The following is a 13,098-nucleotide window of genomic DNA, read 5'->3' on the forward strand; positions in this document are numbered from 1 at the left end:
GTGGAAAGGTAACTGTCTGTCTCCTTGAACATGCACCTCCTTTGGAAGTGCTGGGACCACGAATGCAGGCTTTTGAAGGAGGCTTGCTCTGTGTGCTGCTTCTGAGTTGTCTCTGAGGAGCTGCCATGGGTCCAGGGCGGGATTTTATGGCTGAGGACTATGGGATTTGAAAAGATTTTCTGTATGTTGCTAGATTGCCTTTTTAATAAAAGTTGTCAAGGAGGTAGCACTGAGGCTGGCTCTGGTGTTTCAGGGAGGCCAGGTACAGGGAGTGCTGGGCTTTACATCTCTCTGTGCAGTCACCTGGGAGCCTGTGCTCCTGGCCTGCTGTGCTGCTCTTAGCTGGGCCTGCCAAGCACAGCCTCCTTGGCTCCTTGTGCAGTAGAGACCATACCAGTGGGCTGCAGAGCCATCCAGGGGCCAAAGGGATGTGAGACACTGGCAGGGACCAGGCCAGTGTCACCACATCCCATCCTCCCTTAAAAAGTTCAGAACATGCCCCAACCTGGCCGCTTTACTTCCCACCTGGCTGCCCCCCAGCGCTGGGTGGCTTCAGTAGCCTCCCATGTCACAGGGCAGCCCCTGCAGTCTTTGTCCACAGTCACACCCAAGCCAGCTGTGTAAGGCAGCCCATGTCCACAGAGCTGCAGGGCTCAAGTGTGTGGAGGGCTGTGGAAGACACTTGGGGCAAGGGGGAAACTGATTGGGCTTTGATGTCAGGTGGCATGTGGATGCCACTGTCGATTTCTGCAGTGAGTGGTACTGTCACGGTCATGGAGGAGAGAGCTCTTGTCAGAGTCCCACACTCTGCGTGGGAGTGAAGGACCATGGGGCCTTTCATTGTTCAGCCAGAAGCAAAGCCCCAGGTATGTGCACGTGTGTGAGGACATACTGCATCCTTGGCCTGCACATTCCCTAATCTGAGGACTGGACTCAAACAAAGTTGAGTTAGAACCAACTCTTCTCCCACCCACATGCAAGGCCCTGTGTAGTCTGGCCATGGTCAGCTTCCCCTGACCAGCATCCTTGTGCCCCATCTTATTAGCTCAGCCCTCTGTGGACTTCTTATGTCTTTTGTGTAGGGTTGAGGGGTCCACAAAAGTAAGCCTTGTTTGTTGAGTTTATAAAAGCAAAATTTAATTGTAAAGGACAAGCCAGTGAGTTCTGACGAATGTGTGCAGTTTTGTAACCACCACTGCAGCCAGTGGTAGAGGTTCCCCAGGGCTCTTGTCAGGATTGATGAATTTAGCAAAAGAAAAATATGTTTATGTACATACATACATGCCTGTGCGTAAATATACATGTATGAACATGCATACACTGTATGTGTGTGTATATATATATATATATATATATATATATATATATATGTATATGTAAAAACAGCAAGCTAAAGTTGAATTTCAGATCAATAGCAGGTAACTTAGCACAGTGTGCTGTTTCATGGCCAGCCTTGCCCTGTGGGTCTCCCTGCCCAGAACGCAGAACGCCGTGTGGCATGCAGCAGGCATCCGTGATTGCTTATTCAATCCACAGATGGGGCATGTCTGATGGTTGTTGGGCATGGAGTTGCAGGCCAGTCCTGAGGAATGAAGAGGTGAGAGGGAGACAGGGGCTAGACAGAGAGAGGCCAGTGCCTAGTGGGTGGGTGTGCAGAGCCCACACCACGTAGGGACAGCTGAGCCAGCCAGGGTTGGAGCTAAGGGTCAGCACTTGGAGACGCCCAGCCCAGCCCAGCCCTGGCCCCAATCTCCCAGTTTAGTTGTGCACCCAAGCCTGGAGGTGGGTTGGGTACTGGCAGGCCCTCAGGGCAAGCCTGTGGGGCAGTGGCCACAATGAAGTGAGAAGTAGTTAACCTGCTATGGCTTAGGTGCCACTGCTCCCCACTCCTGGGGTTCTGGATCAAGCTGAGGACCCTGCACATGCCAGGCAAGTACTCTGCCCTGAGGTAAACCCCAGCTCCTAGGAATGCCTTCACTCATTGCTCAGAGCCTCACTGAGGCTGGGAATGCTCCCAGCACAGCCTCTGATCTGGTCTTTCTTTTTCCTCTTATAGGCACTAGGAAGCTTTTATTTTCTTCATGAATCCTTAAAAAACATCTACCAGTTTGACTTTAAAGGTAAGAGTCCATTCTGACTTCTGTTGCCTTCTCTGGGTCCCCTCTGCCTGTGTCCTTGTGAGAGGGCCTGTGTGGTCTGGGTTTGGTGTACCATGTAAGCTCCTGGCTGTCCAGCTCATCTGGTCCTGGGCTGCTTCCCCAGCCACCTCTTCTGCTCTGGCTGAGGCCCTGGCTGGGGACCTGGCTTTCCCACAGGAGTTGCAAGGAGAAGGAAATGGTGTTCCTGTTGAATGTGAGAAAATGAAGCAGAATAAGAGGATCGTGTCCATCAGAAGCAGAAGTGGGCAGGAGAATGTGGTTGTGGCCATGGAGAATGCTGCCCTCGTTTCAAGACCAGCATCTGTACCTGCACTCTGAGATGCTCCTGATGAGATGCCTGCCACCCTTGTCCTTCCTGAGGCAGAAGGGAGATTTCAGTGTGGGCCCACCACATATGGGATATCCATGTCACCGTCCACGCGATTTCTCTGTTCCTGTTGCACATAAACCGTCCTGAGCTCCGTGCAGGTCTGGAGTCAGTCACATCACCCTGAGATGTCATCAAGGTTGTGCTAGCCATGACAACAGCTCCTTCTGTCCATGGATTTAGGTGGTGATTTCTGCTTCTCCCCACCAGGCAGGGCCCCGTGCGCGTCCGGGGAGCACTCCTCTGCATTGCTTGAGCTGCAGTCCTTCACTGTCAGCAACGGGAAGCTTTGTCACTGCTTGCCGTTGTAGCTTTTCAGATACTTTTAGATATCAGCACCTGGTGCTCCCATGAGGCGCGTGGTTGGAGAGGGAGCTCTTGGGCCTTTGCCTGTGGCCCTGTAGGCACCATGTCCTCGATGGCAGATGTTCAGACAGTGTGTCCTGGGTGAAGCTGAGGGCAGAGGGGGGCTCCTGAGAAGGTTGTGTGTCAAGCCTAAAGGGGTCTCACACCTGTACAGCTTTCTCCTCTTCTTTGTTTTCCCCCAAAGGAATCTCTGTACGTGTTTTACTACTAAATGAAATCAGTCAGACTGACTGACAGTTTGTTCAGAACTGTAGCATTAGGCTGCTGTGTAACTTGAGCAACGCCTTCCCGAGGGGCTTCCACGTTGTTGGAAGGGCATAAATGAGGTAAGACAGTGGACACGTCCTCAGGTGCCTGTGTGATTCCAGGACGGTGTTAGTAGTGCAGATGCTCACAGTGGCAGCCCAGCAGCTGTTGTGACCGACCTGTCAGTGTCACCTGGCATGTGTCTTATGGGGTCACAGGCTGGGGTGAGCATGGCTGCCCCCTGCTCCTTATATCTCTTGTTCTTCTGGCTTTGAGTTACGGTAGAACAATTTAGAATTTGTAAAAAGTTTGAATAAACTTTTAAAAGCAATAGCCTGAATTAAAAAAATAAGGACCTAGTTGAAATTTAAGGAGTACCCAAAGATACAGAAACGAGGTTGTCTGGACTCCAGTTCTGACCAACATGTGAGCAGTTTGAAAGGCCCGGCTCCTATTCTCAGAGGAAGCTAAACAAACTTCATATAGACAGCCCTTCCCAGATCCACCAGGGGCTGAGAGATCAGGGACATCCCGTGCCCAGGACACACACACACACAGGCACAGGGTCATGGCTTCTGAGGAGCAGGATCGGCCCCTGGAGTCTGCGCTGTGGGAACTAAGGCTGAGCGTGGACTAGTGTGGGGAGAAAGCTCCCGGGACCACACATTGTGGGTTCTACCACAGGAGCCCTGCCCTCCACATTCTCATGGTCAAGACCAGGAGGCTGTCTTCTTCTGCACAAGGTCTGCTCTCAAGAGGACTGTGTCACTCGGTCCAATCTGCTGGGAATATCTGTTATAAGAAATGTGTACTGCTTATGAAGGAGATCAGTGGCTTTTGAAAGTGAACTTAAGCTAGACACAGTGGTTTATGGCTGTGATCCCTGCAACTCAAGAGGCTGAGGATTGCAAGTTAAAAGCCAACTTTAGTAAGTTAGGGTTAAGGTCCTACGCAACTTAACAAGACCGTCTCGCAAAATAATTCTTTTAAAAAGCTGGGGATGTGACTCAGTGGTAAAGTGCCCCTGGTACCCCCCCCCCCCAAAAAAAAAAAAGAAAGTGAACTTTTATTTAAAAGAATGGAACCATATAAAATGCTCAATAAAAACCACAGAAGACAGAAGGAGTAGGAGACAAAATGAAACCAAGTATAGAGGCATGAAGAAAAAAGTTACAAATATGGTAGACGTTACTCACTTAAAATTGAAGGGTCTGAAGGAGATTGTCAGAGGATAAAAGCACCCGGTTGTGTGTTGTATATTAGAAACCCACGTAAGATATAAAGACAAAGGTTGAAAGCAAAGAAATAGAGAAAGATACACCATGTTGTTTTAGTCAGCTTTTTCATTGTTGTGACCAAAAGACCTGGCAAGAATAATGTGGAGAGGAAAAGTTCATTTTGGCTCACAGTTTCAGAGGTTCAGTCTGTAGATGATGGACTCTATAGCTCTGGGTCCAAGGTGAGGGAGAATATCATGGCCCGGGGGCATGGAGGAGAAAAGCACCTCAAGACACGGAAAACAGGACACAGAGGGAGCTCCACTCACCAGGGACAAAATATAAACCCCAAAGGTGCAACCCAGTGACCCACTTCCTGCAGCCACACCCTGCCTGCAAACAGTTACCACTCAGTTAATCCCTATCAATGAGTTAACCCACTAATTAGGTTACAGCTTTCATAATCTAATAATTTTACCTCTGAAAGTTCTTTCATTGTCTCGCACATGAACTTGTGGGGGATACCACATATCCAAACCTTAACAATTCAGCCTATGACCTCCAAAAGCTCATGCCCATCTCACAATGCAAAATACACTTAGTCCATTTTCAAGAGTTCCAACAGTCTTAACAGTTTTAGCATTGCCCAAAAGTCCTAAGTCCAAAATATCTGACACTCCAGGAAAACTCTTGGGTGCTTTCTCCTGTAAAGATTAAAAAACAAGTTTCATATATTCAGCATATAATAGCACAAAATAAACATTTCTATTCCAGTAGGGGAAAATAGGGGCATAAAAAGAAGAGATGGGACGAAAGCAAGACCAAAATCTAGCTGGGCAAACAAAAACTATAGTGGCACACCCAGCATCTGGGCTACACAGAATACTGATATTCTCTCCACGATGCTTTTGTACACCTCTTCCCTCTGGCCTCTCTGGTTACAGCTGGATAGCCTCTCTCTTGGCCTGTTTCTGCTCAGAGCTGCAGCTTTCCTTAGCAGATGTCCTATACTACTGGCATCTCTGAATCTCAGGGTTCTCACTGCCATTTCAGCTTCCTTCCTATACCTTCATGCATCACCCTCTCAGGGGTAGCCTGCAGGGACTCCAACCCTGCTACATTTTGCCTGGCCTCTCAGGTTTTCCTTTGAAATCTAGTAGAAGCCCTCATGACCCCCTAACTCCAGTATCCTTCAATGCTGCAGAACCAGCATCAAGTAGTTGACACCAAGGTCTGCCACCATCTCCAGCAGTAGCCAAGCTTCCTGGACCATGGATGGCTGCAGCAGCCTCTGAGTGCCTCACAATAAAACAACTTCCTGCAAACCCCCTTACTCCCCTACCCCATGCCACAAGCAGGGCACCCTTATGAGCCTGAGATGCTCTCAAGCCATTGTATCTATTGTTTCTGGGTAAAGTACTTAGCATTTCTTTAGGGGTGTTATCAGTTTAACAACCACACCATCCTTAGCCCCAGTTTCACTTGCCAAACTGCAAGTTTCTCAAATCTTTCTGCTTTGCTCTGTACTCCTGATATCACAGTAAACCCGGATAGAACATGTCAGCAATATCCATTCAGGCTACCTGAATTCTGTGTTGCTTTGAAATTTCCTCTGCCCAGTTAATTAATCCATCACCTTTAATGACAGCCTCACAGAAAGTCTCAGGACATGGACAAACTGTAGACAACTTTGTTGCCAGCACATTACTTGAATGACCTCTAGTCCAATTTCCGATAGAATCTTCTTATTCTGAAACCTCATGAGCCTGGTCTTTATTATCCACAGTCCTGTCAGCATTCTGGTCTTCTGAACTCCCACCAGAATTGCCCACTGAGCTATACACTTAGAACATTGGGAAGCTTTTCTAGCTTACATCCCAAAAGTTTTAAAAATTCTTCCTCCAAATTCCAAAAAGCTCCAAAAGTTTCTGAACCATGTGGTCAGGTTAGTCACAGCAATAACCCACTTCTCAGTACCAATTTCTGTTTTAGTCAGATTTTTTTTTGTTTTTCTTCTCTGTGTCCAGAAGACCTGACAAGAACAATTTAGAAGAGGAAGATATCTATTTTGATTTACAGTTTCGGAGGTCTCAGTCCGTAGACAGCTGACTCCAAACCTCTCGGCCCAAGGGAGAGCATCATGGTAGCAGAGCATGGGGGAAGGAAGCAGAGAAGGCTCTACCCACCAAGACCAAAGACACATCTCCACCTCCTCCAGCCACTCCCCTCCTGCTTACAGTCACCACTCAGTTAATCCCTATCAGTGAATGGATCCACTAATTAGATGATAACTCTTGTAATCTAATTATTTTACCTGGGAACATGAGCCTTTGGAGGGACACATATCCAAACCAAAACTTGAATAGCTATATTACTTTCAGACAAATTAAACTTCAGAGCAAGGAAAATTATCAGCAACATAAAGAGACATTACATAGTGACAAAGATGTCAGTTCTCCAAGATGTAGCAATCCTCAATGTGTATGTACATGACAACAGAGCATCAAAATATGTGCGGCAGAGGCTGATCTGCAAGGAGAAATGGAGGGACTCACAATTATAGCTGGCAACTTCGGCACCCTCTATCACAAATGGACAGATCCAGCAGGCAGAAAATCACTAAGGACATAGTTGAATTCAACAGTACCACCAAGCGACTTGAGCTAATTGTCACTTATGGAGCAATTCATCCAACCACAGCAGAACATACCTTCTTCTTTAGCTGACACGGAACATTTACTGAGATAGCCCATGTTCTGGGCCACAGAGAGCACCTTCACAAATTCTAAAGAAGAGAAATCATATGGAGTCTGCTCCCAGATCACAATAGAATTAAATGAGTTATCAGAAACATGGGGATTGCTAGAAAATCCCCAAATATCTGGAGATTGCATACACATTTCTGATTAACACATGGGTGAAATGAGAAGTATCAGGAGAAATTTTTTAAATATTTTAACTAAATGAAAAATGCAGCCTATTAGAATTCATGGACTATTAGCAATAACTATGCTGCGAGGGAGATTTATAGCATCAAATGCATATCTTAGAAGAAATATCTAAATGATATTTAGATCTACCCTTCAACCTTAGGAAAGCTGAGGAAGAAAAATTAAATCCAAAGTAAGCAGAAGGAAAGAAATAATAGAAATCAGAGCAGAAATCAACAGAATTAAAAATAGAGAAATCAAAAAACCAAAATTAGTTCTTTGAAAAAAAAATCAATAAAATGGATAAACTTCTAGCCATACTAACCAAAAAGAAAAAGAAAGAAAAGACACAAGTTATTAATATCAGAAATCAGTGAGAGACCAACACTACTGATCCTTTAAGAATACAATAAAGGACTGTTATGAAAGAGTCTATGCCTTTAATTTAACAAGGTGATAGACCAATTCTTCGTCCTCAGACAAGAAGGGCTAGGTAACCTGAATAAACCTGTAGCCATTAATGAAAATTAATCAAAAAGAAGACACCAGGTCCAGATGGGTTTCCTAGTTAACCTGTCAAGCACTGAAGGAAGATTCCACTAGCTCTCCACATTTGCTCTCAGGAGATAGAGCAGTGGGTGCCTCCTCAGTTCTGTGGGGCCAGCATGCATTACCACCTGTTACCGAAACCAGAGGGCCCTCCTGAAGGACCACTGCAGACTGTGTCTCTCGTGCTCACACAGTGCAAGTGTTCTCAACAAGATTTTAGGGAATTGAACCCAGGAATGTATTAGAAGGATTTTACACTGTGACTGGGATTCATTCCAGATATTTCAGACTGGCTTGGCATTTGAAAATCAACTAATGTGACCCATCATATCAGCAGGTTGAGGAAGAAGATTATGTGATTACTTAATAGATACGGAAAAGCATATGATAGAATCATCCATTCATGATGAAAACTTTGAGCAAACTAGAAATAGATTAAAAACTTGGTTAAAAAGAGAGAGGAAATGTCTGTAAAAAAAAAATAAATGAACTACAGCTTTAAAATTAATGAGACATTAGTAAACAGAAAATTTGAGGAAGAGATCAGGAACAAGGCAAGGATGTTCCCTCTCAACCACTATGGCATCCTACTGGAAATCTTAGCTCTTGAAATAAGACAAAAAAGGCAAAAAAGAAAGAAAAAGAAATGAAGGAATATTTGGGGGTGGGGTAGAGGATAGAGTTGTCTTTGTTCTCAGATGGCATGATTTTCTATTTAGAGAATCCTAAAAAGTCAACAGTGCCTGAGAAGGTTGGTACTTACAAGCAATTATAGCAGTGTTGCAGGATACAGTTAACACAGCTTACTGCTTTCCTACGTATCTGCAAATAACAGGCGGAATTTGGAATTAAAAGAACAGACTGTTTACATGAGCACACACTAAAAGTAGTACTTAATAAAACAAAACAAAATATGATTTAAACCAAGATCTCTGTGAGGAAAACTATAAACCTCTAATGAAAGAAATCAAAGGTCTGGGAAAATGGAATTATGCCCTATTCACGTGGTCTGAGTGCTTGTATGCGCACCACCCCCCCATTCCTGTATTGAATTCCAAAGTGAAGACATCGGGAGACAGGCCTTTGGGAGGGCCCTGGCCACGAGGGCACAGCCCTTGAAAGAGGCCCAGACCCAGCTTGCCCTTCTAGCATGGGAGGACACTTGCCAGACTCAGAGTCCACCAACGCCTTCATTCTGGACTTGTAGCCTCTAGAACTGTGAGAAACAAATCATTCACACCCTCCAGGCTGCGGTATGTTGTTGCAGCACCTAAATGGACTCAGGAAGATAAAGTTCTCAAGATTTCAGTTCTTGTCCACTTGATCTATAGGTAAAGCATGAGTTACTTCCTGTAAGTGGACTGCTCATAAAAGTTATGTGGAGAGGGACATCCTCAGAATCTCCAACAGCTTTGAGGAAGGGCCATCAGAAGGCCCATGCCACTGACTTCCAGATGTCCTCTGCAGTCTTCAGGCAGGTGGTGAGCAGCCTGGAGTGCTGCCCAGCCCCTGGAGGACACGGGAAGGTGGAAGAAGAGTCTGAATTGCTGACTGGTGTAGGGTCTCAGTCTGGAAAAGGAAACCCAAGTGGACACTGAAAGACCAGTGGCTGCCTGGGGTAGAGCAGTGAGCCTGTGGCCCAGGGGACGTTTAGGATAGAGATACTGCTTTGCACGACCTATACTGGTGGACACAGGACATTCTTATGCATCTGTCAGAGCCCTTAGAATGTGCAGCAAGAAGAGCGAAGCCCCAAATGGACAGGGGACTTCATTTGTAATAATATGTCCATCCGGGTTCCTCAGTTGCCACCTGCATACCAGTAGAGGAGTTGGGGGGGTACACAGGAGAACTATATTGCTCCTTTTTGTGTAAACCTAACAGTTTTCCAAAAACCAGTTTTTTAAACAAGGAAGGCCCTCCCTTTACTCCTGCCCCAGTCTCTTCCCCATCCTCAGAGGAAAGCAAGACAGTCCCTTGCTTCTCCTCTCAAGCACAGTGGCTTCCTACAGCCACCTGAAACACCACGGACCCCACAGCCTGCACCGTCTTCCGTAGCTGCATGCTAGCATGGTACCTATCCTGCATGTCCATCGTGAGCAGGGTGCTGAGACCTCAGAGGCTGTCCTGGTGTTCCTGGTGTTGCTGTGAGAAGCCCTGTACCAGGCATACCTGCAGAGTGTCCCGGTACAAAGGCACTCAGCCCAGCTGGGACCTAGCTGGTGGATCGTTAAGAAGTGCAGCTTTGGTTATGTGGGCAGTCCCCGGTCACAGGTGCAGAATCCCATGTCAGAGAGTGCTTGTGTGTGCTCTCAGTGCCCTGGCCCAGCCCCTCCCCATCTGAGCTGCTTGGGTCACAGACCCAGGCAGGCCAGGCTCCAGCTTGTCTCCTCAGGCCTGGCTCTCTGTGAGTCGACCCAGAGTGGGCTCAGCCCTGGCTCTTGGCACCACATCCCTCACTCTGCTCCTGTGCTGCCCCAAACTGCCATGGTGTGGTTAGCGCTCCGGAAGCCGCGGGTCTTAGCTGCCATTCTGCACATAAGCTGCCAGTATAGCTTGCCACATGTGCCAAAGCTGGAATCCAAGAATCTGTGTGACACCGCAGGAGTGTCGCCCTGAGAGTGCTTGCTCTTGGCCCAGGGGACTTTGGGGTGTCATCTGGGCTGGGCCCTGTCAGGCCCTGCCTTGACTCTCGGCAGCCTCTGGACCACGTCCTGCTCGGGCTCCCAGCTGTCTTTCAGAGACTGGCAACCGTCTGCCCCAAGCCCCTGCCTTTGGAGCCATTTGAGAAATGGAGTCAGGTGCTTTAGTCACATACCGCTGAGGACATGGGGATGTGAGACAGAACCCCGGCCAGCCCCATCCACAGGCCCTGCCAGCCTAGGGAGGCATCGGGGAGCCATGTCCCTGGGACTCGAGGGGCTCTGGGCAGCAGCTGGTCAGGCAGGTGCGTCCCTCCCTCCATCTGACATGGAAACTCTTCCCTGGAATATGAGTGATGGGGCTGTGTGTGTGGAGGAAATCGATGTTATTAAATAAATTCATGTGACGGTCTATGTGAATGGTCATTCCACAGCCCTCTTCAATATATTCATGGCTTTAAAAGAGGGTGCCAATTAGCCCCTGTAAATCTACCCGCTGGGAGCTCCTAGGGGATAATGAAGTGGAGTGTCAGGGTCCAGGTCGTGGAGCGGGAATTTACGAGCCACAGGGTGTCCAGAGCAGCTGCCAAGGGTGGGCCTGTCTCCTCCCCACTGAGGACCTGCCTGAATGCCAGGGCTACGCAGCAGGGCACAGCCTGAGTGGCACATGCTGGTTGGATGGGGCCCACGGTGGGGTCATTCACGTCATTCTTCTGGTCTTTTCCAGCTAAGAAGTATAGAAAGGTCACTGGCAAGGAGATCTACTCGGACACCCTGGAGAGCACCCCCATGCTGGAGAAGGAGAAGTTTCCACAGGACTACTTCCCCGAGGTACTGGCTTTCTCAACAGAGCATTTGTTTCTCAGAGTGAGCAAAACAGGAATGAAATTTAGTTACCAACTCATGCTCTGTTGATGGTGACCACAGCCTGCCTTTGCCATTCTCCGGGATTCTGTCCTGGGAGGTTCTGATGCCTGTGGGTTGACCTGGCTGTCCTAGATGTGTGTGGAGGGAACCTGTGGAGTCCAGTAGCAGATGACTGGTCAATTCTTTGGCACCTCCTTTCCAGGAAAAAAGACCCTCCCCCAAGCATGCAGGAAAGTTACCCAGCCCCCTAGAGAGCATGGAGGCCCAACTGACTGGCAGAGACAGCCCGCACTGTGGCTAGGAGTCACTATGTGCCGGGACACACGGGGACGTGGTTTGCCTCTCACCTTCCCAGGGCCAGGGGCTGGGGCAGGGTCCTCTTACAGACAAGGCCTTGGGCCCGTGTCAATGGGCAGGAGTGTTGAAGCCAGGTGGAGCTGCTGGGCAGCTAGCCTCCAGCACCAGGACATGCCCAGGGTTGTGCTGCTTCGCACGGAGGGCCGGGAATTAAAACGCCAGGGAGTGGTTTACTGTCTCATTGCCCAGAAGCGCACAGTCCTGATGCGCTGTGTCCAGCGGGCTTTGGAGCCTTTCCTCTTGTGTGTGGCTGTTATTTGTCTGCAGCTGTTGGCTGTATACACCATGTGGATTCTGCCACTTGGCAACCCTTCCTGAGAGCTGGCATCTTCCGAGCCTGTGCAGCTTACCTGCTGATAACTGTGTGTGGCCTTGCCCCTTTATCATCTGTCAGGTCACAGTGGGGTTTCTATCTGGTGGTCAGAGTGTTTCCAGTGCTGAAGTGGCACTGAGCTCCTTCCCCGATGCCTGCTACCCTCGGCCCACCCACTCTTACCGGGATGCGGGGACGTGTCCAGGCTTGTCTGCTCAGCCCAAGAAGGCCTTTCTGCAGTTCCTTCTCTATGAGGGGCTGCACAGCACAGTGGCCGCACTGGCCTGCAGAGCTGATGTTGAGCAAGGCCACAGCTTTATCAACTTGCTTTATGACCATGCCTGAGTGAAAGGGATTGTGGCGCCTCATGAAGGATGGGCACTCTGTCACCCTATGACTCGGCTTCCTCATCCATCCTCCGCAGGCCAAGGACATGGTGTCAGTGGGCCAGCCTCCTGTGCTCAGCTGGTGCAGGCCTGCCCCCAGGCTCCGCTTCTTTGCCCCCTCTGCACCCAGTGTCTGGGGTTCAGAGAGGAGGGCAGAAAAACTTGGGACCTTCCATGTATCAATACAACATTGCTGTGGGCAAAGCCAGTGGGTACTGCAGTAACCTCAGAGCCTCTGTGGACGGGAAGCCAGTTATAGCCGAGCTCAAGCCTCCGTCCGCCCCACACTGGCCCTCAGTCTGGTAGATACCTCTTTGGGGCCGACCCTGACCCAGGTCTCATCTTTGATCAGAGCAGACTTGAAGGGTATAAGAGGAAACAGTGGGTTCTGGGGAAGCCAGGGCTGGACCAAGGCCAGGCAGGGTGAACTGAAGGGGGCAGTGTTGGACACAGGGCACAGGCAGTAGTGTAGTGGTGATTCTTGGAGAGGGGTTGGCATTTGAGGTATCCCCAGGCAGTTTGAGTATCTTTCTTTGCAACTTTGTCTTTTAAATGCTACTTTAAACTGGCTCAAATGTTGATAAGAGGGTGGTGAATCTTTAGCAGATCATGGGCCCCTGAAGACAGAGCTGGTGTGAGCCTGTGCCCAAGACCTGCTCCCCATTGTTGCATGTCGTCTCCCAAGAGCCTTGTGCCCAT

At 48.7% G+C, this 13,098-nt stretch overlaps 1 protein-coding gene across 5 annotated transcripts in view; it reads left to right on the forward strand.

Annotated features, from left to right (window-relative positions):
- The window catches only part of Inpp5a (inositol polyphosphate-5-phosphatase A), a 175,737-nt gene that overhangs the window by 102,133 nt on the left and 60,506 nt on the right, over window positions 1-13,098 (forward strand). For all 5 annotated transcript variants that reach the window (XM_077799228.1, XM_026410292.1, XM_026410294.2 and 2 more), the window contains 2 exons: window positions 2,057-2,120; window positions 11,204-11,307. In XM_077799228.1, the coding sequence (XP_077655354.1) occupies window positions 2,057-2,120; window positions 11,204-11,307 (168 nt within the window). The remainder of the gene's footprint in view (window positions 1-2,056; window positions 2,121-11,203; window positions 11,308-13,098) is intronic.

The sequence above is a fragment of the Urocitellus parryii genome, chromosome 5, assembly GCF_045843805.1.
Source record: "Urocitellus parryii isolate mUroPar1 chromosome 5, mUroPar1.hap1, whole genome shotgun sequence".
Taxonomy (NCBI): Eukaryota; Metazoa; Chordata; class Mammalia; order Rodentia; family Sciuridae; genus Urocitellus; species Urocitellus parryii.